This window comes from Micromesistius poutassou, assembly GCF_964030765.1.
Source record: "Micromesistius poutassou genome assembly, chromosome: 10".
Classification (NCBI taxonomy): Eukaryota; Metazoa; Chordata; class Actinopteri; order Gadiformes; family Gadidae; genus Micromesistius; species Micromesistius poutassou.
The window spans coordinates 19601596-19628327 of NC_140280.1; the positions used below are offsets into that span (position 1 = coordinate 19601596).

Below are 26732 nucleotides of genomic sequence, written 5' to 3' on the forward strand. Positions count from 1 at the left end.
TATCAGTCTCTTTGAATGTTTACGCTGTTCCACTCCCTAGCACCCCCATGTGATATCTATGCAAACACAAGCTAGCGTGCAAACTGCCCCCCTGTACCTGTTTTTCTAAAGAATACAAAACTTAATGTCTGGTAAATGGTTAATAGACAGACGGACAGAGAAGCAGAGAGACACACGGCGAGGAGGATAGGCAGATAGGCAGACAGACAATCTGACAGCAAGCTTTGCCCACCTGCTCTGGTATGGCCCTGTCTGGCCAATTGCAGAAGGGCTTTCTTCTTGACAATCACACTTGAACCAATCAAGAAGGCCGAAAAGATTGCCAGGATTACACCCAGTGACAGGTGGTAGCTGGAGACTTGAACTGAGTCGCCCATCAACTGTGCTGAATTGTGGGATTCTGTTGAGTTGGTCAGTGAACCTGGAGAAACACGTAGAGTTCAAATGTATCCTTAGTAAAGTTTACAATGCATTTCCTCCTGGTTATCTTGATTATTGTTATTTTCATCCGTTTTCCTCCTAGGTTACCACAAGATTTGTCACGCAAACATATAAACTACGTACTACGTTCTCTGAGCCATTTCAGTCTCCAGACAGCTTTTGGCTGGTTGTCAACCGCTACATACCTGCCGCGTGAGTGGTGTTGTAGGATGCCATTGCGTAGGTGGCCGAGAGAAAAGACCCGGTCCGGACCACACACTCTGCTGTCAGGGAGCCACACTGCAGGGCCACCACAGAACCTGGAATTTACAAATGACGAATAACTGCCCTGTTTCCCCTCGGTGTAAACTTCCAGGTTAAAAGGAGCCCTTTCAGACAGTATCTACACAAATGTGTGTGTGTGTGTGTGTGTGTGTGTGTGTGTGTGTGTGTGTGCATTGTCTGTATTAACTATACAAACAATGGGGCCTGAACAGGCACAACCAGTCCCACAACTATCTCAAATGATGAGAGAATGAAGCCAAGGGGACATTCAACTATTGTTTTCAAATGTCACATATTACAATCAATAATAATAACAACACTAAAAAGAATAATAATAGCAATAACTAATTAACAACAAACGTACAATCACAGAATGCTTTCTAAAGTCTAAAATGATTAATGAAGACAACCACCATCTCAGTAAGAAAAATAGAAAGACTTTTGGAGTTGGTTTGTTGGCGAAATCATTGGTTGTAGCATAGATGGTATTAGGCTATCCATTTAGCAGAGACACATGCATAAAATTGAAGTGAAATTGAAGTTATATATTATTTTCAATTTCGATATGTAGGCCTATATATAGCCTAAAAGTTTTGAATTTATAGAAAAAATATTATCTAAATTTGATAGAAACCACAACCAAAATGTAATTAAAAAAAAGTTAGGCTACTTATGCAACAAAGTCAAAAACCTGCGGGAAGTGTTTACCTACCATTGCTGCACATGTCTTTAGCTAAGTGGATGTATTGCATCTTGTCGGTATCATCCGCCTCCTCGATAAGCAATGGAACGACAGACAGGGAATCCCAAATCCACTTTACATCCTCGGAATACTTAACAGCTACGGTTGTAGACTACGTCCAGGTACTCCAAAGAAAGCATTTTCCTAAACAACAGATGACAACAATGTTTCTTACCCGAGTTCATTAAGTGGTATCGACCGGGCTACAGTTCAGTGAATATAGTTGCCGCACACCTCATTCGTACACAAAGAACTGGCTGAGTATAAACAATTGCACCTGGCCCGCTCAGGTTACTAGGTGTAGCCTTCTAGCACCGCCCACCGATGATAATCTGAGGTTGAGACCGCTTTAGGATTGTCAACAACAACCCTTGGATTTTGTATTTTGAAATAAAATACATGCCCTATCTCAAATACGCATTTATAACATTGTCTACTAATCAACTTTATTTTGCGTTATTCCAAAGAATATGCATAGGCCTATGTATTTTGTTTTGTTGTACAGAGGTTGAACCATGCTCAGTCTTTGCAACAGGGAGGCCTATATTAGATACATCCTAACTTGGTAGAAATGGGTTATAAAAAAGAAAGAAAGAAATGTCTCTGTAAGGATATCTAGGAAATCTAATGAACATTAAAGCATAATGTCACCAGGGGGCTCCTGTGAGTTTGGTTGTATTTAGAAGACAACAAATGTTTGATTTGCCACAAACTCATTTTGAGCTTTGTCTGCAATGTTGATCTTTACTTTTTGCACAGTAGGGTTTAGGTTTTGTTATTCCGGAATGGTAATGAATAAAGCTCTGCGCCTACTTGCGCAACGGTTTTCAAATTTGTCTACCACATTTGTACCTATTGCCGGTAGGTCTTCAAAAAGTATGGGACCAATCGCCCATAGGTGGCGCTATCATTCAATGTCAAAATCTGTCGAAGTCAAACGGCCCCGCCGCCATGTTGATGGAAAATTTCTGAAACTTGGTGTACAAGCCTTGTTTTACATCCTGAGCATATTCGCCTCTTTGACCAACAATTTCCGTCTGGATAGATTTTTTTTCAGAAAGGTCATGGGAAAACATCCAAAATGTTTATATATATATATATATATATGTATATATGTATGTATATATGTATATATGTATATATATATATATATATATATATATATATATATATATATATATATTGTCTACAATTAATATTTGCTTTATTTAAGATTGCCTGTTCCTTCGTATCTCTGGTGCCTGGTATTGAGCAGACTCAATTGTTTTTCTTATTTATTATTATGATATATTATTATTATCTTTTCCATTAGCCTACAACTAAGTGTGTTAAACCCAGTGTGCAATGGTATACTAAGTAAGCCGTGATAAACGAAGTGTGCACACACATAAAAGTGTGCTGTGTTAAACATAAGTATACAGGGTAACTAACTAATTTGTTGCATCCTTGAACTTTTACCTAAGCCTTTTGCAATTTCATCACTTGGAAGGCAATAAGCAGATGTGCGTTTTCAGATCAAGATTATTATTTTTTTATTTATTTTTTCTCCATCGGTCCAATGGAGGATGCTGTACCAGGCAGTTAGAGGCTATCTGTTTGTTTTACTAAGTGGTGTTTAGTCAGAACCAACCAACCTGCCCTAATGATTGCTGACTACAACACCTTTGGTCTCACTGCTGTTAATCCTGAAGTGACATCTAGAAGTAGCCATACATCATGCATGCTGGCTTTTACTTCATTAGCAGATCAAACATAAAATTGGATGTGTGAAGTCATCGTGTAAGTGTTTCCGATTTCCATTGATCTAATCTAAGTAATGATACTAATGCAACAATTGAATTCTCAATCCAGCAAATTTTGACAAAACAGCCCTAATATTAACCACACTCAAGGAGACACTTGAGGTGACTGTTAACTTGGAAAATGGCAGAACTTTGTTCTATATCCTGTTTGTTTTTTAGTATCTTTCATTACCAAGTTCACATAATTCGATTAAAATGAATTGTCTTTTGGGAAAATATGAGCCTCTAATGTCTTCAGAAACATTCAGAAAAATTAATTAAGCTTTGCTTCTTTTTGACACAAATGGTCACAAGGTTACTAAAGCCTGTGATTTGCCTGACCATTTTTGGGAGTTATTTTATTATTTATTTATTTTTAAATCAGGGCTTCATGCCTTTATTTAATAAAAGGTGTCCCAAGCATGGAAACAAAAAAGGTAAAGCCAAATTCAACTCATTTGGAGGATATGTTAGTGGAACAGTAATCTAGAACAATACCAGGGTGATATTGGTATTCCATTTGATATTTGCCTTTTTGGTTGCTAAGCTCAGCTTCATGTTAATATTGTTTTACAGATTGAGTCTTTCCATAGTCCTAGCCCACTGGTGCAATGAATGATTTCAATATAATCAAAAAACACACACGTGGACCATACAAAAAGGCCAAGAATTTAAAAGTGTTGCTCATCAGTTTTTGTGAACTGTTAAGATTTGATAAGAATCACACCTTACCCCATTATGCAACAACTTGGTTAACTAACCGCCAGTATTGCGCATGAATTAAATTAATTGGGTATACACATAGATAGATAGCTGCTTTTTTGGTTTGTGAATGGATGAATGGAGCTTTTGTATCTTGCAAAACTGATTTATATTTAAGTCTAATCCCAGCAGGTGGTGTTTTTGGAGACAGCAACATGTTTTTTGATGCGAGAGAACAGCAATTCAAGATAGCAAAGATAATTTATTAGCCAAACTACATTATCCAAAAGTAGAAAATTCGAGAACATTCAAGCAGACTGGGGGGAGCTCTTCATTGGTGTGCTAAGTTACACATTAGTTATTCTAGTTGCAGTAGTTCTGGAGGTCAAAGATGTTGCAGGGTCTGTGGCAGCACTCTTCCACGATGCCTCTCTTCTCCAGCTCCTCCATCTGGTCCTTGAAGGCCAGTTCAGCCACCTCTTTATCCCCTCTTGTTCCACCCGCCATTGGAGACAGAAAGCCTGCCAAGGAAATTATTAAATAAGTTACTCTACTGTATGTAAACTTAACATCAAAAGTACTTCAATTTGTGTCTAAAAGTTCACTTCTCATTAAGCGAGTTATAAGAAGTAAACCTTAATGTCACTTAACTTTTAGGTCCCTAGTGTGCTTAAGTGTTTGGGCCGGGATGCCTCGTGCTTCACTGACACAATATTGAGCAAATATATTTTACCGCTATGCCACTATTGTACCCATCAGAGAACATTTATGTATATCAGTTAGTGCTGTGTCTCACCCAGCATCGGGTCCACAGCTCTCTTGGGGTTGTAGAAGAAGCCCCTGTCCCCACAGACCAGGTAGAGGGCGTCCACCAGGTGGGAGCCACAGAGGTGTTGGTGTGGAGGAGGTATCGCCTCAAGACTGGAACAGGACAAGGCCAGCAGCACCACCATGATGGAACCAGCATGGGTTAACCGGGACATACTGATGGTGCAAACACAGACACATACACATTGGATATGGATGCAGGGTAAAACAGATTGGGCACAGAATAACAAGGAGACAAAAACAAGGTCAAGGAAGTTAAGAAAGGGGAGTAGAAAGCATGTTCTTGAGGACGAGGATTGAGAGAGCCCAGAAACATAAGACAATGTGAGGAAGAGGATGGGAGAGGAGGGTGTAAGAGAGACAAAGAAAGAGAAAGTGGGTGAGATGGTGACAAAGTACAAAGCAGTTGGGTGGAGAGACAGACTATTTAAGGTAGGAGGTACAGAATTGACAGAGAAGCTGGCCGCAGCACCATACCTGAGGGTTGGAGGAGAAGTGACCTGTAGTCAGATGTGAGGAGAAGGTGGATGAGATGCTTCTCTGCTTCAGCTGTTTAGAACTGTTGGCTGTGTGAAAGAACTGAGGGAATCCTTTCACTTTATACCACAAGAGCTGGTGATTATCATGTATGGTCACGCCCATTTCCATACTTGCGTCACAACAGGAGTGTTTGCTAGATGTGAGTGATTTACAGAGATTTCGCACCCCACTGCATTCTTTTTTTTTGCTTGCGTTGCACATTGTTCCCTTTAAAAGATCTTATAATTCGGTAATTTCTAGATTCTACAAATTTATTTAATTATTTCAAGATTGTAAATTTGTTATTATACATATAAAAATATGATTATCTGGTTCTATCTAGAACCAGAAATTCCCTGCTGAAATAACTACTGCAAAAATTTACTTCTCTTTAAAAAAAAGTAATAAGAAGTAAACCTTTCTTTCATTACCAAGTTCACATAACTCTATAAAAATTGATTGTCTTTTGAGAAAATATGAGCCTCTAATGTCTTCGGAAACATTCTGAAAAATGCATTAGGCTTTGCTTCTTTTTGATACAAATGGTTACAAGTTTACTAAAGCCTGTGATTTGCCTGACCATTTTTGGGAGTTACTTTATTATTTATAGATTTTTAAATCTGTGCTTGATGCCTTTATTTAATAAAAGGTGTCCCAAACATGGAAACAAAAAAGGTAGAGCCAAATTCAACTCATGTGGAGGATATGTTAGTGGAACAGTAATCTAGAACAATACCGGAGAGATATTGGTATTCCATTTGATACTTGCCTTTTGGGTTGCTAAGCTCAGCTTCATGTTAATATTGTTTCACACACACACGTGAAGCATACAAAAAGGCCAAGAATTTAAAAGTGTTGCTCACTAGTTCATGTGAACTGTTAATTAACTGTTAGTTCATTTATTAGCCAAACTACTATTATCCAAAAGTAGAAAATTCAAGAACATTCAAGCTAGACTGGGGGGAGCTCTTCATTGGTGTGCTAAGTTACACATTAGTTATTCTAGAGGCAGTATTTCTCGAGGTCAAAGAGGTTGCAGGATCCATGGCAGCACTCTTCCACGACGTTTCTCTTCTCCAGAGAGCCTACCAAGAGACACAACCAGCAGAAAATGATTAAATAAGTTACTCTATTGTATGTAAACTTAACATCAAAAGTACTCTTAGTAGTAAGGCAAGGCAAGGCAAGGTAACTTTATTTATATAGCACTTTTCATACACAAGGCAGACTGAAAGTGCTTCACATATAAACATTGTCATACAATAAAAGAAAATAATAGGTAAGTAAAAAGTAAAATAGATAGAAAATAAAGGCAAAGTTTAAAAAAAAACATTTTAGAAAGGCAGAGTTTAAAAAATGCATTTTAGAAAGTGAGAAAATAAAGGCAAAGTTACTAATAAAATAAAAAATAGAAGCATTGTAGATTTAAGATTTAGCAGAAAGCTAAAGCAAACATAAAAGTCTTCAGTCTTGTTTTAAAATCTGTCAGAGTTGGGGCAAGTCTTAAACTCTTCCAGTAAGGTTCACAAATCAACAATCAAATTACACTAAATCTTAACACTCCTAAGTACTCATACAGCCTGTATGAGGGCTTCAATTTGTGTCTAACAGTTCACTTCTCATTAAGCAAGTAATAAGAAGTAAACCTTAATGTCACTTAACTTTTAGGTCCCTTCTAGTGTGCTTAAGTGTTTGGGCCGGGATGCCTCGTGCTTCACTGATACAATATTGAGTGTTTATGTGAGTTGATATGGCTATTTCTATGTTAGCCACTAGAGAGTGCTACAGCCTCTCGGATGTGTAGTTAAAAGGTTATTGACCTATGTGTTGGAGTCACATGTTATGTCGAGCTCAGTATGCAATGTCCAAGTATAACTTAGAGCCGAAATATTAAACAGTCTACAGCATGAGTCCCTGAGTTAATCATAACCACTAAGTAAGGATTCATGACATTGAGCAAATATATTTTACCACTATGCCACTATTGTACCCATCAGAGAACATTTATGTATATCAGTTAGTGCTGTGTCTCACCCAGCATCGGGTCCACAGCTCTCTTGGAGTTGTAGAAGAAGCCCCTGTCCCCACAGACCAGTACGAGGGCTTCCACCAGGTTGACGCCACAGATGGGTTCTCGAGGAGGTCTCGCCTCAAGACTGGAACAGGACAAGGCCAGCAGCACCACCATGATGGAACCAGCGTGGAGTAACCGGGACATACTGATGGTGCAAACACACACATAGTCATTGGATATGGATGCAGGGTGAAACAGATTGAACACAGAATAACAAGGAAACAAAAACAAGGTCAAGGAAGTTAAGAAGAGGGAGCAGAAAGCATGTTCTTGAGGACATGGATTGAGAGAGCCCAGAAACATAAGACAATGTGAGGAAGAGGATGGGAGAGGAGGGTGTGAGAGAGACGAAGAAAGAGAAAGTGGGTGAAATGGTGACAAAGTGAAAAGTAGTTGGGTGGAGGGACAGACTATTTAAGGTAGGAGGTACAGAATTGACAGAGAAGCTGGCCGGAGCACCATACCTGAGGGTTGGAGGAGAAGTGACCTGTAGTCAGATGTGAGGAGAAGGTGGATGGGATGCTTCTCTGCTTCAGCTGTTTAGAACTGTTGGCTGTGGGAAATAACTGAGGGAATCCTTTCACTTTATACCACACAAGCTGGTGATTATCATGTATGGTCACGCCCATTTCCAAACTTGCATCACTACAGGACTGTTTGCTAGATGTGAGTGATTTACAGAAACTTTGAACCCCACTGCATTTTTTTTTTGCTTACGTTTATTATTCCCTATGAAAAATCTCTCATAATTTGTTTCTAGATTCTACAAATTAATTTAAATATTTCAAGATTGTTAATTTGTTATACATATAAAAATATGATTATCTGGTTCTATCTAGAACCAGAAATTCCCAGCTAAAATAACTACTGCAAAAGTTAACTTCTCTTTTAAAAAGTTACAAGAAGTAAACCTTTCTTTCATTACCAAGTTCACATAATTCTATAAAAATGAATTATTGTTGAAAATATATGAGCCTCTAATGTCTTCGGAAACATTTGGAAAAGGGCATTATGCTTTGCTTCTTTTTGAAATGGCCACAAGGTTACTAAAGCATGTGATTTGCCTGACCATTTTTGGGAGTTTTTTTATTATGTATTTATTTTTTAAATCTGTGTTTCATGCCTTTATTTAATAAAAGGTGTCCCAAGCATGGAAACAAAAAAGGTATAGCCAAATTCAAAAAATACAAGGATATGTTCATTGCAAAGGATATACCAGGGATATATTGGTATTCCATTTTTGATATTTGCCTTTTTGGTTGCTAAGCTCAGCTTCATGTTAATTTTGTCTCATAGATTGAGTCTTTCCATAGTAAAGCCCACTGAATGCAAAGAATGATTTCAGTAATAAAAAACACACACGTGGACCATACAAAAAGGTCAAAAATTTAAAAGTGTTGCTCACCAGTTTATGTGAACTGTTGATTTGATAAGAATCACACCTGTAACCCCATTATGCAACAACTTGGTTAACTAACTGCCAGCATTGCACATTAATTAAATTAATTGGGTATACACATAGATAGATAGCTGCTTTATTGGTTTGTGAATGGATGAATGGAACTTTCCATCTTGCAAAACTGATTTATATTTAAGTCTATTCCCAGCAGGTGGTGTTTTTGGAGACAGCAAAGTGTTTTTGATGTGAGAGAACAGTAATTCAAGATAGCAAAGATAATTTATTAGCCAAACTACATTATCCAAAAGTAGAAAATTCAAGAACATTCAAGCTAGACCGGGTGGAGCTCTTCATTGGTGTGCTAAGTTACACATTAGTTATTCTAGTTGCAGTAGTTCTGGAGGTCAAAGATGTTGCAGGGTCTGTGGCAGCACTGGTCCACGATGCCTCTCTTCTCCAGCTCCTCCATCTGGTCCTTGAAGGCCAGTTCAGCCACCTCTTTATCCCCTCTTGTTCCACCCGCCATTGGAGACAGAAAGCCTGCCAAGGAAATGATTAAATAAGTTACTTTGCTGTATGTAAACTTAACATCAAAATTACTCTTAGTAGCAAGGTTCACAGATCCACATTCAAATGACACTAAATCTTAACACCCCTAAGCGCTCATACAGCCTGTATGAGGGCTTCAATTTGTGTCGTGTGCCGCTTTTCCACCGACAGTACCAGCTCGACTCGCCACGACTTAACTCGGCACGACTCGGTTTGGTTTCAGGCACATCGCGTTTCCATCGAAAAAAAAGTACCTCTTCAACGTGGGCGGGTCGTAGAAGACAACCTCTTCAACGTGGGCGGGTCGTCACATAGCACGCATGCGCGAAACTGCAGTGACGTACTTATCCATGCGACACATAAAAACACAGGGCTGGAAGGTGGTACTAAAAAAAGTACCACCTTCCTTTTTTGCCAATGGAAACGCAAAAAAAGGTGGGCCAAGTCAAGGCGAGTCGAGCTGGTACTGTCGGTTGAAAAGCAGCATAACAGCAAATATATTTTACCGCTATGCCACTATTGTACCCATCAGAGAACATTTATGTATATCAGTTAGTGCTGTGTCTCACCCAGCATCGGGTCCACAGCTCTCTTGGAGTTGTAGAAGAAGCCCCTGTCCCCACAGACCAGGTAGAGGGCGTCCACCAGGTGGGAGCCACAGAGGTGTTGTGGAGGAACTATCGCCTCAAGACTGGAACAGGACAAGGCCAGCAGCACCACCATGATGGAACCAGCATGGGTTAACCGGGACATACTGATGGTGCAAACACACATACACATTGGATATGGATGCAGGGTAAAACAAATTGAGCACAGAATAACAAGGAGACAAAAACAAGGTCAAGGAAGTTAAGAAGGGGGAGTAGAAAGCATGTTCTTGAGGACGAGGATTGAGAGAGTCAAGAAAGATAAGACAATGTGAGGAAGAGGATGGGAGAGGAGGGTGTGAGAGAGACAAAGAAAGAGAAAGTGGGTGAAATGGCGACAAAGTAAAAAGCAGTTGGGTGGAGAGACAGACTATTTAAGGTAGGAGGTACAGAATTGACAGCTGGCCGAAGCACCATACCTGAGGGTTGAAGGAGAAGTGACCTGTAGTCAGATGTGAGGAGAAGGTGGATGAGATGCTTCTCTGCTTCAGCTGTTTAGAACTGTTGGCTGTAGGAAAGAACTGAGGGAATCCTTTCACTTTATACCACAAGAGCTGGTGATTATCATGGTCACTCCCATCTCCAAACTTACGTCACAACTCCAACCTACAGAAACTTTGCACCCCACTGCATTTTTTTTTTGCTTGCATTGCACATTATTCCCTTTAAAAAATCTCTAATAATTCGGTAGTTTCTAGATTCCACAAATTAATAAAATTATTTCAAGATTGTTTATTTGTTAATATACATATAAACTATGATTATCTGGTTCAGAAAATATCTGGTTCAGAAATTCCCAGCTAAAATAACTACTGCAAAAGTGAACTTCTATTTAAGAAAGTAATAAGAAGTAATCCTAATGTCACTTAACTGTTAGGTCCCTTCTAGTGTGCTTACGTGTTTGGGCTTGCACATTATTCCCTTATAAAAATCTCATAATTCTGTAGTTTCTAGATACATATACATACAAATACAAATTTATAGAATTATTTCAAGATTGTCCATTTGTTAATATTAGTATTTAAATATAACAAGAGAGGAGTTTAGAGCAGGATGAATGGAATACATGGTGTTCGGCTCCACGTGTGATCATTGTACCAATAAGGGATGTTGTACCAGGCAGTTAGAGGCAATCTGCCTATTCCAGCTCATTAGGCTGGTTTGTTTTACTAAGTGGCGGTCAGTGTTTCAAGGAAAACTCAGAATTCAGTCACTCAGAACCATCCAACCTGCCCTAATGACTGCTGACCACCACAGCTTTGGTCTCACTCCTGTTTGTTCACAGTGCAGATCAAGAGCATCCTTGCATGCTGCTTTCTGGCTTTAACCTCATAGGCAGACCATACCGATTGAATTCAGTCTGCGTGTGTCTGTGTTAGTGATCAATTTCATATGTCATATTTAATGTACCAGGTCTGCACTCGGGGTGTGGTTGTATTATAGCAATCAAACACAAACAGTTTTAGGTTAATTGTCCCTTATGAACAAAGTGTCCCTTCTCAAAGGGTCCCAGGGGGTGTTTTTATTTTTTTTTATTTTAGGCTGCATCTTTTTAGAAAACCACACTAAAATATCATAATGTTAGGCAACATTAGTTACCTAACATTACAGGCATTGCAACTTATTTGTACTATATGGACACTCGGTCACTTTTCGTGACCGAGGTATTATACACACAACTTACAGAAGAACGCAGATTGAGAAAGGCCCTGATGTCTCATGATTGACAACAGTTATAGTTACTTGTTGGAGTTTACCACATTGCACATTGTTGATGCTAGTGCTTAAAGTTGTAGGATTTGGTGGCATTACGGGAAAATAACTTGGCAGCAATATAATATTCATAAGTATGTTTTAATTAGTGTCTAATCCCATGAAAATAAGAATTGTTGTGTTTTTCGTTAGAGATTACCCTGAGATTACCCTTTACAACGACACAAGGAGCTCCTCTTCCATGGAGGCCATGTCTCTACAATAACCATGAACGGACGGACACCTCTTGAGAGAATGTGTTTAAGAAAAAAGCTTTGGGCTAAGAGTTGCGAGAAGGAAGGAGCATGTTATCTCCATGGCTACAGTTTTACAATTATTTTTAGCATTATAATCATAGAACTAGCATTATAATGATGTAAGCGATGTTATATGAAATGTGTAATTTTATGTAGAACCAATGCATGGCCAGTTCCATGAAGAAACTGTATACACTCGCCTGGAATAAATATTTTCAGGTGTGATCAATCGTCAAGACATGATTTAAAGCAATAACTAATATGTTTCAAAATCATCTATATTTACCTCACACACAGTGCTGAGGTAATGTGAGGAAGAGGATGGGAGAGGAGGGTGTGAGAGAGACAAAGAAAGAGAAAGTGGGTGAAATGGCGACAAAGTAAAAAGCAGTTGGGTGGAGAGACTATTTAAGGTAGCTGGCCGGAGCACCATGCCTGAGGGTTGGTGCAAAGACAATATTGCACAATGATAGATTGCTGATGTTGATATTGAACTTGTTATTTTCCTAATATGAAGGATATCGTGAGGCACTCTGGGAAATATGTGTGAAACATTGTCCAACAAGACTCTCAATATTGACATTAGATAACCAAAAAGGAGGAATACTGAACGTCTAACCGAGTTCATTTAAGCAATAGATCACGACAGGCTGTGGTATACGGTCATTATACCACAGTTAAGGGGCGTTGTCCGTCCCGACGCGCAGCGGAGGGATGGCGACCCCCTTGTGTTATGTTATATATATATATATATGTTATATGTATATATAACATAACCTCCCACTGTTTTAACCCCAGAAACCAGAGGAATTACCTATGGTTTGAAGTTCAGTCACCGATGAGAAGGTGTAAAGACCATGACACTTCAGGTTGATACGCATAGCTAGTTTACGTTTGTACCTTGCAACAATGTATTTGTGTTCATTGATGTAAAATGGTGAATATGTTGAAAGTTTGTCAACAGTATTCAATGTGTTGTCTGTAAATGCTTTGAAACAGAAGATGACTTTGTGTGTAGTTGTCATGCCTTCAAGTAAAAAATATGATTTTATCTGATGTCAAATCTAAAGACTGGTGAAAAGCAAAGAAAGTCTGTTGTATATGATTCAATCAAGTAAAAGACAGGCCTATATCAAGTTTTACAGTATGAATTATAGCATAATAAGCTTGGATTCTATTTATTTATTTCATCCAATAGCCAATGCAAAAGTAAATTAACTGATGGTTGGAAGCCATATAAGCTAGAGATGTATATCATTCTTGCATATCTTCACACTTACATTAACATATTGAGCCTATCGAACTGATTCGTTCACAAACGACCCATCTAGTGTCAACCCTCCTCTAGACTGCTGGCAGTGAGACAAATACTTGAAGACTATCGCCCTCTAGTGGAAACACAATATATATGGAGGCAGTGTTTTTATGCTCCTGATGTTGGAACTTAAAGGTATTTTATTTTCACAAAAGTGAACTTCTCGGGGAACACATTTCTATCTCTATACATCCATGGTGTTTTCTTATAACACAGATTTATATGGTGAATAGAAGCACCTTGGACCAATGTTTGAATCTAATGAATAATAAATAATCTGTTTGCTGGTTTACAATGGGTTTAAGTTAGTTAATGTAGCCTAGCTTTTTTATTTTTAGAGAGAAATGCAATGCAGCTGCATATAAGGAGTTGACATAGGAGTTGTGTCTCCCACAGCTTTAACCCAGGAATTACCACAGCAGGGTTTGTCAAGTCACCAATGAGAAGGTGTAAAGAAACTTCAGAGTGATACCGTTAGCTAGTTTTAGTTAGAACCTTGCTATATTCTCATTGTATTTGTGTTCATCGATGTAAAATGACAAGTTGAAATTTTGTCAACAGTATTCAAATGTTGGGTATTTCTGAAGTAGCAGATACTAGGTAAATCATGGTTGGAGGCTGAATATAATGTTTTGGCAGTCTTCCTATTGGAAGTTGGATTTAATAGTGCTGGCCTAGTGTTGTCCACATGGTAATGACCCATGGCAACTTTGTCATACTTTTTTAGTACCATCATCGTGTGCGACTGTTATAATGTGCCATGTTGTATATGAAATGCGGCATACACCATTGTGTTACATGTGTCTGAGAAGCTTTACTCTTTCTTGGACGCGGCAATCAACATCAACCGCTCAACGGAGCTTCACACATCCAGACACACCTGGCACACTACGCCATCTGCGTTCAAAGCACAGGGAACATTCACAAACTGGTTGACAGAGACTGGCAACTCTTATTGTACTCTTATTTTCTAAATAAACAAAATGGCATAGATGACTATTTAACGATAAGATGAGATTCAAGACGATTAAGTGATTCAGTTGTTTGCAATCTGCAACGTCACCGCCACTGATTTTTTTCTCACTGTGTCTTTTAGCATTCATTTGTATAACATATATATGCATATGAAACTTGAATATTCTGATAGGAAATGATATAACTTATAACAGCCAATACTATTAAAATGTTGAGAAACTTGCAGAATACCAACAGCCCATAATATTCTAATGTTGAGAACATGCTGGAATACAAACAGTGTGGTTGGCAGTGTTACTAGAATGGTGCTTGCCACTCCTCAGTACCTGTTCATTAAAGATAGGCTCCATCCATCAATCTTATTGTTGGCACACACTGGGCCTAAAATCTGGCTGTTCGCCTGACTATAACTCTTTAATTTACAAAAGGAATTGCTATGGCCGCCAACCTCCTCAATTAACCTTGAAAATCCTTTAGAAGTTAACCACCCAACAATACTTGCAGACGCTTAGAGAGGATATACGGCATGATCTGTGTTTGCCAGCAAATATGCAAAATGAACTTTCTGTCGACAGAAAATGAAATACATGGCTTATACAAATGTCATATACAATCAATAATCTCCAATTGTTCTTTAATTTAGATCATAATAAGTAAATAATAACTGGATTTCTGTATATTTAGATAAAACCATTATACAGAGTCTGATGTGAGAGGATGCAGTTCAATAAATAAATAAGGAGTGCTAAGCAATGATACAAGTATGGCATAATAAATGTTGCAATAAAGTGAAACAAAATCGATCTATATGATACTGTGTTGATATTAGTAAACATGTTTAATTACCAACATAAGAGACTGAGATACATATTGTTGAAGTTGAGTTTTCATTTTCACTCACAGACCAAGCCTTAAATTCCCTGATGGTAGGTCTAACCAGATGGATAGTTTGTTCACAATACTCCTCACTTTCTTTTAAAGAAGATAGAATTTGCCTTTGTTCATTTCTTACACACTTATGAGATAGTCATGTATATTATTTATTATTGGCCTACATGTTATGATCCTTTTATTTTTACTGAGGCCTTGAGGTTGGTGGGTAGTGGTTGGGGGGTGGAGTTCTCCAACTTTGGCTTTTGTTCTGTGTACTAAATAATTGATACAAAATTACCAACGTATAAGAGCTTCAACCTCAAGTTTTAGTTACGCTGACATTATTTTAGATTTGTTGCCCCACCAAGCATGTTTGTTTGGACATAGAAAGCCGGAAGAGTTTCAAATCCTGTCTGGTATAAAAAAAACTTTCCAAGAGCAAAATATTAGAGCATATATGGTTGTGTTACATGAAGCACATACTTTCACACAGCTAACAGAAAGTATGTGTAAAAAGAATAATTGCTCTGCTTGCTGTGAAGTTTTTTTCTCTCCTGTGGGCCCAGTAGGGCAGTCACATGTCAGCAGCCAGATAGGTTAATTACCTGTCCTATGTGTTCATAGTAAGCACACAAGGGTTCCAGTAACACAGGAATTAGGCAATTGCCATTATCTTAATTATTAACGTACAAGGCTCATTGGCGTATTTTTTAGACCCTATTAGTGTAAACGACTCAGTCCATAAGCAAGGACAGAAATGTAGGACTTTGTTATATGTTTTGTACCAAATTGCTGTAATTTATACTGTACAATTCTACAGTAACTTATTATTACTGATAATTTTACAACCTATACTTGTATTTCCTTGCATTCTGCAATGCATTATGGGTAGAACATTGAAATACAACATTAACTACAAAATGCATTTCCTGCAGAAAATGCGGTGAGTGCTGTAGTGCAAAGTGAGGTTGAAAATATTTTTAAATAAAGCGACAGTTTTAGACGTAAAGAAATGTTGAATAGCTTAAATCAAGGGAAAACATTTGAACAGAGTTCAAAAGTTGAATGCCTCATTGGAGTAAACAATGTCGACATGCAGCACACCATTTAAAAAATGTAAAAAAGTTGTAGTAAAAGTGTAGAGTCAAAAAAAATGCTTAAATTATAAAGCTTGAATACATTTGAGATAAAATGTAGAATAGCTGAGCTGTTGTGATAAAGTTTGAAATGGTTGAATCAAGTCAATGTGACAGGCCACGACCTATGGCCACCTGGTGGTCCTGTCCACCATTGTGAGGAGATAGGTGAAACCACGGGAGTGGGAAAGTGGATCCAATGGCTCCACGTTCATATGATCGAACCGTTGCTCCTGGCGCCTCAAACAGTGCCAATGGCGCCTTGATAGCTATTTAGTTCTCAGACTTCCGTCCTCATTCCCAATGTGTCCTGTGTATTTCCCGGCTGCTGGTGCTTAAGGCGAAATTACGAAGTTAGGACTCAAAAAATTGAGACAAAATTGCCCGGGACGTTTCCATTTTAAAAGTAGGATTTTCCTTATCAAAGGTTGAAAACACTTGGGATTATTAGTACACAAGAAAATAAAATATTTAACATAGGTCTAGTCGTTTTTACATATTTGAATTCCGAAGTCTTACATAGTCTACCTTTAAGTAGTCTAGTCTACCTTTAACAGTTTTAATTGAGTCTTTATAGGTCTATTGGACTTGTTTTAACATTGAAAATTGCATGTGATCAGGTAATGTGATTTATTATTATATTACTGTGCCATATTCACAGTTGTTTTTTAGGTTAACATCTAGCGCGCCTCTAGCATCAGTGCCCGCCCCACAGACTGCTACTAGCATTCTCTGTCCCGCTCTCCAGCACGCGCGCCCGATTTATCCGTGTCTCTCTCACGCCCTTTGGGTGAAATCCGCACTTTCCATCGAGCCGCTGTAGTAGTTATCCCTCTCTGAGCTTTCCATCGAGCCGCTGTAGTAGTTATCCCTCTCTGAGCTTTCCATCGAGCCGCTGTAGTAGGGTTAGGGTTGACCCTCTCTCAGCTGTCCCAGCTCCCGGGCTGTCAAAAATAATTATACACCTGTTCCGTCTCGGCGACATGAAACCGTGGAGCGCCCTCAGTGCATCGCTGTTCCTGTTTGGTCTTACTTTATTACCAGGTAAGGCTACATTTTACCATTCATTAGATGCGCTTTCAAACATTTCATATCCCTCATCGTGTGAAATGCTGTGCTATTTATTTATTAATTTATTCATTTATTTATTTGTTTGAGTGAATTCTTACACAATCGGTTTATTGAAATACAACGTGTGTGTGTGTGTGTGTGTGTGTGTGTGTGTGTGTGTGTGTGTGTGTGTGTGTGTGTGTGTGTGTGTGTGTGTGTGTGTGTGCGTGCGTGCGTGTGCGTGCGCGTGCGTGCGCGTGCGTGTGCGTGTTTGTGTGTGTATTTAACGTCCAAGTTCGTCCAACTCATCTGCTTGGATTATACAGTTTGGTCAGACGATTACTCTTTTCATTTGATTATTGTCACCCATATTTCCTTGTCTTTTTGTCCTGTTCTTTATCATTCTCTCTCTCTCTGTCTATTCCCCTTCATTTCTTATCCCGCGGCTCCAGTTCCATCCGCCCAGCCAAGTTATAATCCCGATCCCCCACCATCTGGGGCCTTAAACGGGCATTAATACTATGCCGTTCATTACACGATATGCTCTCACACGCAAACTCCCACACGTAGTCACAACAGAGGGTTGTATTTCCAAGAACACCTGAAATGCTTTTTTGTGTTTTTCTGGCTGATTCATGTCTCATTTTGGAGGAGGGTGCGGAGCGGTGCGTGGGGTTTCCCACGCAGCAGCGGACGAACACGGCTGTTATCAGCAGCGCTCATGTGGGAAGCCTTTACACTGTGCACTTGAAAGAAGGTACTCATGGTGGTTGTTATCTGGCCAGGACAAGCAGATGGAGACAGAGAGAGACAGAGACAGAGAGAGACAGAGAGATAGAGACACCATTGACAAACTGCTTGGAGAAAAGTGTACATTTGTAAATACTACATGTGCCCAACACGTGAAATGTGTACAAGTTGATGAACGTGGTTGTTTTATTTGTTTGTTTGTTTGTTATTTTTTATTCTATATCTTCATCGCCCTATCCATATAAGGCATAACAGGCCATTACTTTTTTATGTATATATATATATATATATATATATATATATATATATATATATATATATATGCATAAAAAAAGTAATGGCCTGTTATGCCTTATATGGATATGGCAATGAAGAGAGAGAGGAAGTCAGGTTTAAACAGAGTGTTTACATAGGGCCACAGTTTTGAAATTAACTGTGGTCTCTGATCGCGGTTATTAGTGCAAAATCCAGATAGACCACGAGTCACTCCAGACAGTCAACACTTTTAAACACAAATATATAGAAAGCACCTACTTCTTCAAATCTTAAATCCACAATAGACTCCCTTGCTAGATTCAAGCAAGTATAAACCTCAGAATGGCGTTGATCATGGGGGATCAGGAGTGTCCAGCTGGATTATCTCTCAGTCAAATCTCACCCTGATGCATTATGGGTTGTCCCGGCTATAATCTGCATAGTCATTAACACTGATCTCAAACACATTAACACTGATCTCAAACGGATCTCAAACACATGCACACACCACCAGCCTCTCCTCCTCCACAATCTTCAACTACTTTCCTATTACTCTTCCATCTCCATTCTTTCTACTCAATATCCTCAATGAGTTTAATATAAGGATATAAGTATAGTGAGAAGAAAGAGAAGCATGCAATATGTACAATTATGTTATCATTGTAATTTGATCACATAATGTGACAATAATGTGTGTGTTAAGTGTGTGTGTGTGTGTGTGTGTGTGTTTCACTCCAGACTGCACATGCCACGATGGAGTTGGTGATGGTAATGAGATTCTGCAGCAGAGAGAGAGAGAGAGAGAGAGAGAGAGAGAGAGAGAGTTAGCGAGCAAGAGAGAGAGAGAGAGAGAGAGAGAGAAAGCAAAAGTAGCCATGTGCCAACTGGCACACAGGAAGCTCTTCATGTTGAGATCTCTCTGCTCTGACTCTCTCCCTATCCTATATATCCTCTCCCCTCCACTCTTCTCCTATAATGAATCTAGGTAAAAAGTGCAGACTATCCTCAGCCTTGAACCTACCAAAAGCAGTGGAATCCGACCGTACTGGGGGAGAGAGAGAGAGAGATCGAGACCGACAGCCAATAGTCAACAGCTGAAAACACTATGCAAAAAAAACGCAATGCTAAAAAAGAGAGAGAATGACAACAACCCACAGTTAATATATGAATTGATTAGTAAGATGATGATAATGAGTGAGAGAGGCAGTAATTGAGAAAGATTAACAGTTTAATAAAGATCCATTGTTAATCATTATTGCAGCAGAACACATTGAATAAAAATAAATTATGCTCATACAGTTTTTTTCACATAGTACCTCCGCCATGCTTCAAAGTGCCACACACTTTTAATGGCCAGTCGCGTTCGTCCTCAGTTCGCCCTCGCTGCCCATCACTCTTTGTCAACGTTCTTTCCTCTACCTCTTAATTTATATATGTGTCGTCCACCCCCCCTCCCCCTTGTGTTTTGTTTTAGCTTCAGTGGAAGGATGGGTTTAGTCTGTTTGAAGGTGTGCTGTGTGGTGGTGGTGGTGGAGGGGGATCTGCATAGATGGTTGCTGTTGCTTACATCTGCCTCCCATCTCTTTTATTCCACCACCTCTGCCTTTGCTCTCAATGGAGCCCCAACCCCCCTAACCCTGGAGTCAGATGAAATAGGATTTTGCTCTCTGTCAACCAAAGGCAAGACAGACGTTCTCCATGGTCCTCTGGATGTCCTTATTTGTTCAAGGCAAATTTAAATCTCTCTCTCTCCTTTCCCTGCTCTCATTGCTCATTGCAAAAGAGGGCTATCTGAAGGTCATTACACCGGACTAGGATGCTGTCTGCCTCCTTTTTAATACAAGGCATGTCAACTATTTCTCACTCTCTCTCCGTCTCCCTTGCCCTCTGCTCTCTCCTTCTCTTTCCACTAACCATCCAACTTTATCTCTGTCTTGTGTTGTTTTTCTTTCTCCATCTAAAGACTCTCTCCTCTTACTTTGTTTTTCTATTTCTCTCACTTGCAGATGTTAATAAACCCAAATATGTTGATTCCCCCTTAATAGCATTCATATGTTGAAGGGGATAAGGACTATTCCTATTCCCATTTGGGTTAGGGTTTGACTTTAATTTCTCTCCGTCTCACCTCTTTTCTCTCAACGAGGGTTCTTCCACTCTGTTGCTATACACAGTGTAAGCCAAAAGCCAACAGCTCTATGCTGTCTACAGGGTCTCACAAGCTTCATGTGCTGCTTGAAGAATAACATTCATAACAACTTTATACTAAAATTGACCAAACTATTGAGCTTAGCATCACCATTATTGTTGTTTTTCTGATCGTTTACCGACTGTTCCAATGGCACTTTAATAAGCTATTATATATTTCATGTAATAAATAAATATGTTATATGCCCTTGATTTTGCTCTTTTCAGTCAAGTGAGACAACATCTTTGTTCCCGCAAGGTTGCAACAGCCTCACTGCACACCTTTTTTTTTTTCAAAACACAGGAAAGATACATTTATTTTTCCTGTTCATTTTTCTATCCTCCATGAACCCATCCTTCCTTCAGGTTGAGTCTATAGAGTGTGCGTCACACAGTGAAGAGATGTAAGATAGGCTTCAACATAAAACATCCTGGACTTGTAAGGCTGAATGTAGATGGCCAGCTGGGCTGACAACTCACTGTGGTTCTGCCAGACAGGTCTTTCATTCTACCGCTAGAGACAAAGTGATACTATCTGTTACTGTCCTCCTGATATTTCCCTAATTTCCTCTCCCTCCTCCCTTCTTCCTATTAGCATTTTGGAATCACCTTATAGGGTGTCAACGGTTCTTGAAAAGCTCATTCACGTAAAGAGCATGATAATACATGAACTGTTGTTACTGTTGTCTTGGGTGTGTTGCTATGATTGAGACGTAGGAGGATACAATAATGACCTCATGAATAGTTTTTGAGCATTACAAGCTGAGTAAACCAAAAGAATTGGTTGGGAAAAACCAATGCAACAAATCGAGAAAACAAACAAAAAAAAAGCTAAGCTTGGTAGCATCAACAGGAAGTAAACCACAGGTCAGAGGCCAGTAGGCTACTTGTGACATTCACTAAAAATGCTATATTGGATTTTATCATCTTACGATGATCTTCTATGTAAACACCAATCCATATGTAAACTTAATAGGCAGCAACCAACCAGTCTTTTGAGTGTAGACTCAGTGTTACTCTTTCTTTGCATACAGTGTTACTGGGATAATCAATGGTGAACAATGTCATTTTAATAAATGTTGTTGACCCTTTGCTCTTGCTCTTTCTATCTCTGTCTCGCTCACACATGTGCCCTTACCTGCAAAAACATGTTTTTGCAGTAAGTCTGGGAGCTCACGGACGGTATGCCCAGAAGCTTATGACCGACCTCTTCTCCAACTACACCAGCGCCCTGCGACCGGTGGAGGACACAGACCACATCATCAATGTGACTCTGCAGATCACCCTCTCCCAGATCATCGACATGGTAACGCCAGACCTGTTTGCTTACACACACAGCAGTCTTAACAACAGTCAACTTATCAGCGCTGCACTTGGAAAGTTAAACTGGACAACCCATTTGATGTTTGGTGTAGTGTGTACTTCCTCAAATTCTGATTCGCCATAACTTCATTCAGCCACGCCTTTGACGTAATGTAAGTGGCCTGCGTTGACCACTTGATGTGTGGCATGGTTGTAGGTAATCCGCTTGGCTACGGAGCCAGGAAGGAAAATAGACTGACCGTTAAATCAAAACATACTTATGATAAACAGGGCTCCATCTTCCCTTTCCTCAGGACGAGCGGAACCAGATCCTGACCACCTACCTGTGGAACAGGCAGATGTGGACAGACGCCTACCTGACCTGGAGCAAGGAGGACTATGACGGCCTGGACACCATTCGCATCCCCAGCCGCCTCGTCTGGAAGCCTGACATCGTCCTCTACAACAGGTGGCTCGGCCCCCTAAGCGGGCCAGCATACTTCCGGCGGGAAATACGTTCTTTTGGCCCTTCTTGCATAAATAATGTATTTTGGCAGTGTTTAGCAACCTCAGCTTCAGCTCAGCTGCATCACAACCCCCGTCATAAATTATATCTAATAACGGGACAGCCTGGAGTACTCAATTCTGCATTTATACCAAGGCCAGTGAAAACTATGTTGGGGGAAAACTCTGAAAAGTACGTAGAAAAACAAACGTATGCAGTAAGTACACATGCATACATTTTCAAAAATACACATAAATACATATGTACACATAGCAAAACATACGTAATCATACTCATACAGACCTACACATGCGTACACATACGTACTATACATACATACACATACACAGTATACATATGTATACATGGTTGCTAATCCAAATGTAGACTAAGATACATATACATAAGTACACATACATATGTATGCATAAGTACACATACACACGCTATAACTCGAGATGAAACAAAAATGGTCAGCCCCATTATTCAATCAATCGCAAGTCCGCTCCAAAGCGGCCCAGGGTCTTGAAACTGGGCATGCTCGCTTGTTAGCCTCTGTGTCATTAGCATGTCAGCGTGGTCGCAGAGTTCTCGCGAGAGCACAATTTGAATTTTCTCAGCGAGTCACTCTGGGAACGAGCAATATACTCACTCCCCGATTTCCCAAACCCAGAACATTAACCAATCACATCGGTGTATAGGTGATATAGGCAGGCCAAAAGCGTTGCTGTTTTACCGATCGTATACGGAAAGTCTTATCTATTGGTTGGCTCCGCTGGTCTGGATACGTCACCCCTTGTATTATTCAGATTGGTCGTAGTATTATCCAATTTCGTGCATTGATATCTTCAAATGCATGCTTGGTTCCGCCCCGGGAGTTGGGCCATTTTCATTACTCGTTGCCAGACCCCACAGCTTTCTAGATGTGGGTCTGGATTTCCAGGCTACGTGTTAGCAGGACATGTGTATATTAAATGTTTCACCTCCCTTCTTCATCTGCTAATCTGCTTTTTTTTTTTAATATAAATCTCTCTCTCTCTCCATCTCTAAACCAACTCAAAACCACGGCAACTCACCCCAGTGCGAACGACCAGTTCTCCAGCTCCATGGAGACCAACGTTGTGCTACGGAGCGACGGCTCTGTGATGTGGGACCAGCCGGCCATAACCAAGAGCTCGTGCTCAGTGGACGTGGCCTTCTTCCCCTTCGACATGCAGCAGTGCCGACTCACCTTCGGCTCCTGGACGCACAACGGCAACCAGATGGACCTGGTCAACGCCCTAGACAGCGCCGACCTCGCCGACTTTGTGCCCAACGTGGAGTGGGAGGTAGGGGGTTGGGATGAACCGCTGCAAAAAGAAAGCGGTTAAGGACTACGTCCTTCATCGGACTACACACGTTTACATTCAGGGCATTTAGCAGACGCTTTTATTTATTTGTCATAAGAAAGTGAAACAATATATCGCTGTCGGTACAATAAGGATATTCACAGAACCAAGTGCAAAGCACCAACAATCGCTAGGTTAACCCATTCCCCGTATTCAACATAGATAGCTATGATAAGATGCTACATAATTAAGTACTATAACTAAATACGTCATACAATAAGTGTGTTCATTAAGTGGCAGGACGTACAACATACAACAAGTGGGAGGGGGGGGGACTTAAGACCGCTATGCGTAGCCAGGGTGGCTATGCAGAGTCTAGGTGAACTCTGAACAGGTGAGTCTTGAGTCTTTTGCGGAAGCTGTTGAGCGACTCTGCGGTCCTGCCATCGACAGGTGAGCTCGTTCCACCACCGCGGTGCCAAAACAGAGAAGAGTTGTGACTTTGATGATCGGCTTTTACTCGCTTCTAGCGATGGCGCTACCAGACGTCCAGCTGAAGCAGCTGTCAGCTGGACTGCACACAAAGAACCAGTATGATCTTTTCCCTATATCTCATCTTGAAGCCCCCCCCTCTCTTCCTCCCGCTCAAGGTGCTCGGCATGCCGTCCAAGAAGAACGTGATCCTGTACGGCTGCTGCTCGGACCCCTACCCCGACATCACCTACACGCTGCACCTGAAGCGCCGCTCCTCCTTCTACATCTTCAACCTGCTCATCCCCTGCATGATGATCTCCTTCCTGGCTCCGCTGGGCTTCTACCTGCCCGCCGACTCGGGGGAGAAGGTGTCCCTGGGGGTCACGGTGCTGCTGGCGCTCACCGTCTTCCAGCTGATGGTGGCCGAGAGCATGCCACCCTCCGAGAGCGTCCCCCTCATAGGTCAGTGCGGTCCTGGGTGCTCTCTGATGTGGATGTTGGGTTACGTTGAGTTCATCCCTGTGGGCCCTTTTTTTTTTCGTGTCTTGATTTATCAAACCCCCATCACAGGGTTATTCTGGATGGTGAAATCTTTGCAACAAGGCAACGGTTGAATATGTAATTCGAATAAAATAGAAATTTAAGAAAGTTTGTACATTCTGTCCATAGTTTGCATGTAAACGATGGACAGACCATGTCTAGCCCTGACTAAACTGCACTGAGATTTTTTCTTACTTAAAAAATGTTCAGGAAAGTCATTAAAATATATGAAAATATTTATTTGACTTGTACTTGTACAAGTAACTATTCTTTCAGTTGACGCCATGACTTATAACGTTAACATTTGCATCATATGATCGTCATGAAATACCAAAGAAAATCGGTGTTGAACAGAACAGTCTCGGTACAGTCTTGCCTGTAAAAAATAAAATATTTGTATATCCAATCCTCTTAATCCAGGGAAGTATTACATTGCCACCATGACAATGATCACTGCGTCGACGGCCCTGACCATCTTCATCATGAACATCCACCACTGCGGACCCGAGGCTCGCCCCCTCCCGCAGTGGGCCCGTCGCTTCATCTTGGACTACCTGGCTCGGATCTGCTTCGTCTACGAGGTCGGCGACAACTGCCTGGGGCCCTGCACGAAGCAGCCCGCGCCGGAGCCCGCGCTGCTGGTGCAAGAGGAGGGGGGTGTACACTGGGGGGCCAACTGGGATCTCAACGGGCGAGCCTGGGACTGCCAGGAGCCGAGGCCAGGGGGGACACCCCCGCCCCACCAGAAGGAGCGGGTGGGTTACGTCAAGCAGGCGGACCAGAAGGAAGACCTGGTGAACATCGAGGAGGGGGCCGCGGGAGGGGGGTCAGTAGGAGGCTGTGCTGGGAGAGAGAACGGTGCAGGAGGTGTGGACACCAGAGAGGGTGTCGGTGGAAGAGGTGTAGATTGTGGTCTAGCAGGTGGTGAAGGGGGAGAAGGAGTGGGGGAGACAAGGAGGAGGGAGGGTATGTGCCAGCTGCAGGGCCTGCGCCGGGACGTTGAGTTGATTGCCAGCTGCTACCAGGAACAGCGCTCTACGCAGAGCCTCGTGGGGGAGTGGAGGAAGGTGGCCAAAGTCATGGACCGCTTCTTCATGTGGCTCTTCTTCATCATGGTCTTCTTGATGAGTCTGCTCATCATGGGGAAGGCAATGTGAAAGGGCTGCAGCTAATATAATATCCTTCTTGCCAATCCGTTTCTTTTTTTTATTATATATATTCATCACAATTTGGTCACGTTTGCTTGGGCACTAAAACATTTCGCTGCAGTAGTACAACTGCAACTTTTAAGCATTAATAAGGCAGTTGGATAAAAAGTGAATTCACTCAAACTCAATATTAAACTATTCATAATCAGTTATAAATTATTAAGACAATTAGATAATGGTTTATAAGATCATTCATTTATAAAGTGCCTGAGTTAATGAGTAACAAACGTTTTACAATAATAATAATTTATAATTATTAATAATACAAATTTAATTCATAATACTTTATAAACACTTAATAATGCTGCAATTCAAGCTAAGTTAAGGTAGTTATACATTAGTTAAGTATTTTGTGTGAGCTTGTCTTATTAAAGACTATCATTGCAGCAGTACTGAGTCATAAATAGTAAGGCATGTATAGTCCTCATTTTAGACCTCATACCAAATACTTAACTAATGGTTTATAACTGCCTATTGCAGCATTACGTGTTCATAAAGCATTATTAACATAAAATAAATTGTTTGTAAATCATCAATTTACACTTTATAAATGAACCATATTAACCATTTTCTCGTTATCTTATTAATAATGTTTATTATGAATGCTGACTCCTACTGACTTAACAAACACCAGCATATTGTCTTATATCTTGACACTCTTATGCTGACACTCACCCAGGCTCGGGCCCACAACTCATTGTGGTGTAAACTAGGCAAGGCAGCTTGTCAGGGAGCTAGTATAATTTAGGACACCTTGATACCTTAATCTTTTTACATTTTTGCTACATTTAAAAACTACCAGCGTTGACCAAAGTACTGCAGAATTCACGGTGCATATAGCAGAAAACAAGGAGATTCATACATACCTAACACAGAAACCAG

At 40.5% G+C, this 26732-nt stretch overlaps 4 protein-coding genes and 1 pseudogene across 5 annotated transcripts in view; 1 reads left to right on the forward strand and 4 right to left on the reverse strand.

The window, feature by feature from the left end:
• nipal4 (NIPA like domain containing 4) overlaps positions 1–1457 on the reverse strand; it is a gene marked incomplete at both ends in the record, with an annotated part of 7777 nt that extends 6320 nt beyond the window's left edge. Inside the window, 3 exons of the mRNA XM_084474374.1 lie at positions 233–421; positions 627–740; positions 1418–1457. Of these exons, the coding sequence (XP_084330500.1) occupies positions 233–421; positions 627–740; positions 1418–1457 (343 nt within the window). The remainder of the gene's footprint in view (positions 1–232; positions 422–626; positions 741–1417) is intronic.
• Positions 1458–4172: 2715 nt separating this feature from the next.
• Positions 4173–5761, reverse strand: LOC311354571 (insulin-like; annotated as a pseudogene). The gene is made up of 3 exons (XR_014684166.1): positions 5236–5761; positions 4727–4914; positions 4173–4451 (listed from the first exon to the last, which is right to left on the reverse strand). The product of XR_014684166.1 is annotated as an insulin-like (transcript).
• A 390-nt stretch (positions 5762–6151) lies between these two features.
• On the reverse strand, positions 6152–7947 carry LOC311354574 (insulin-like). The gene is made up of 3 exons (XM_084474380.1): positions 7816–7947; positions 7312–7496; positions 6152–6362 (listed from the first exon to the last, which is right to left on the reverse strand). The coding sequence occupies exons 2-3, from the start codon at positions 7493–7495 to the stop codon at positions 6280–6282; spliced, it is 267 nt and encodes an 88-aa protein (XP_084330506.1). The 5' UTR covers position 7496; positions 7816–7947; the 3' UTR covers positions 6152–6279.
• Positions 7948–9010: 1063 nt separating this feature from the next.
• Positions 9011–10457, reverse strand: LOC311354572 (insulin-like). The gene is made up of 3 exons (XM_084474379.1): positions 10366–10457; positions 9869–10053; positions 9011–9290 (listed from the first exon to the last, which is right to left on the reverse strand). Exons 2-3 carry the CDS (start codon positions 10050–10052, stop codon positions 9133–9135), a joined length of 342 nt encoding a protein of 113 aa, XP_084330505.1. The 5' UTR covers position 10053; positions 10366–10457; the 3' UTR covers positions 9011–9132.
• An 8605-nt stretch (positions 10458–19062) lies between these two features.
• LOC311354487 (neuronal acetylcholine receptor subunit alpha-10-like) lies at positions 19063–25799 on the forward strand (the record flags this gene model as incomplete). The annotated part of the gene is made up of 7 exons (XM_084474282.1): positions 19063–19077; positions 19784–19817; positions 21654–21799; positions 22110–22264; positions 23382–23628; positions 24279–24564; positions 25063–25799. The coding sequence occupies 7 exons, from the start codon at positions 19063–19065 to the stop codon at positions 25797–25799; spliced, it is 1620 nt and encodes a 539-aa protein (XP_084330408.1).
• Positions 25800–26732: the final 933 nt, after the last annotated feature.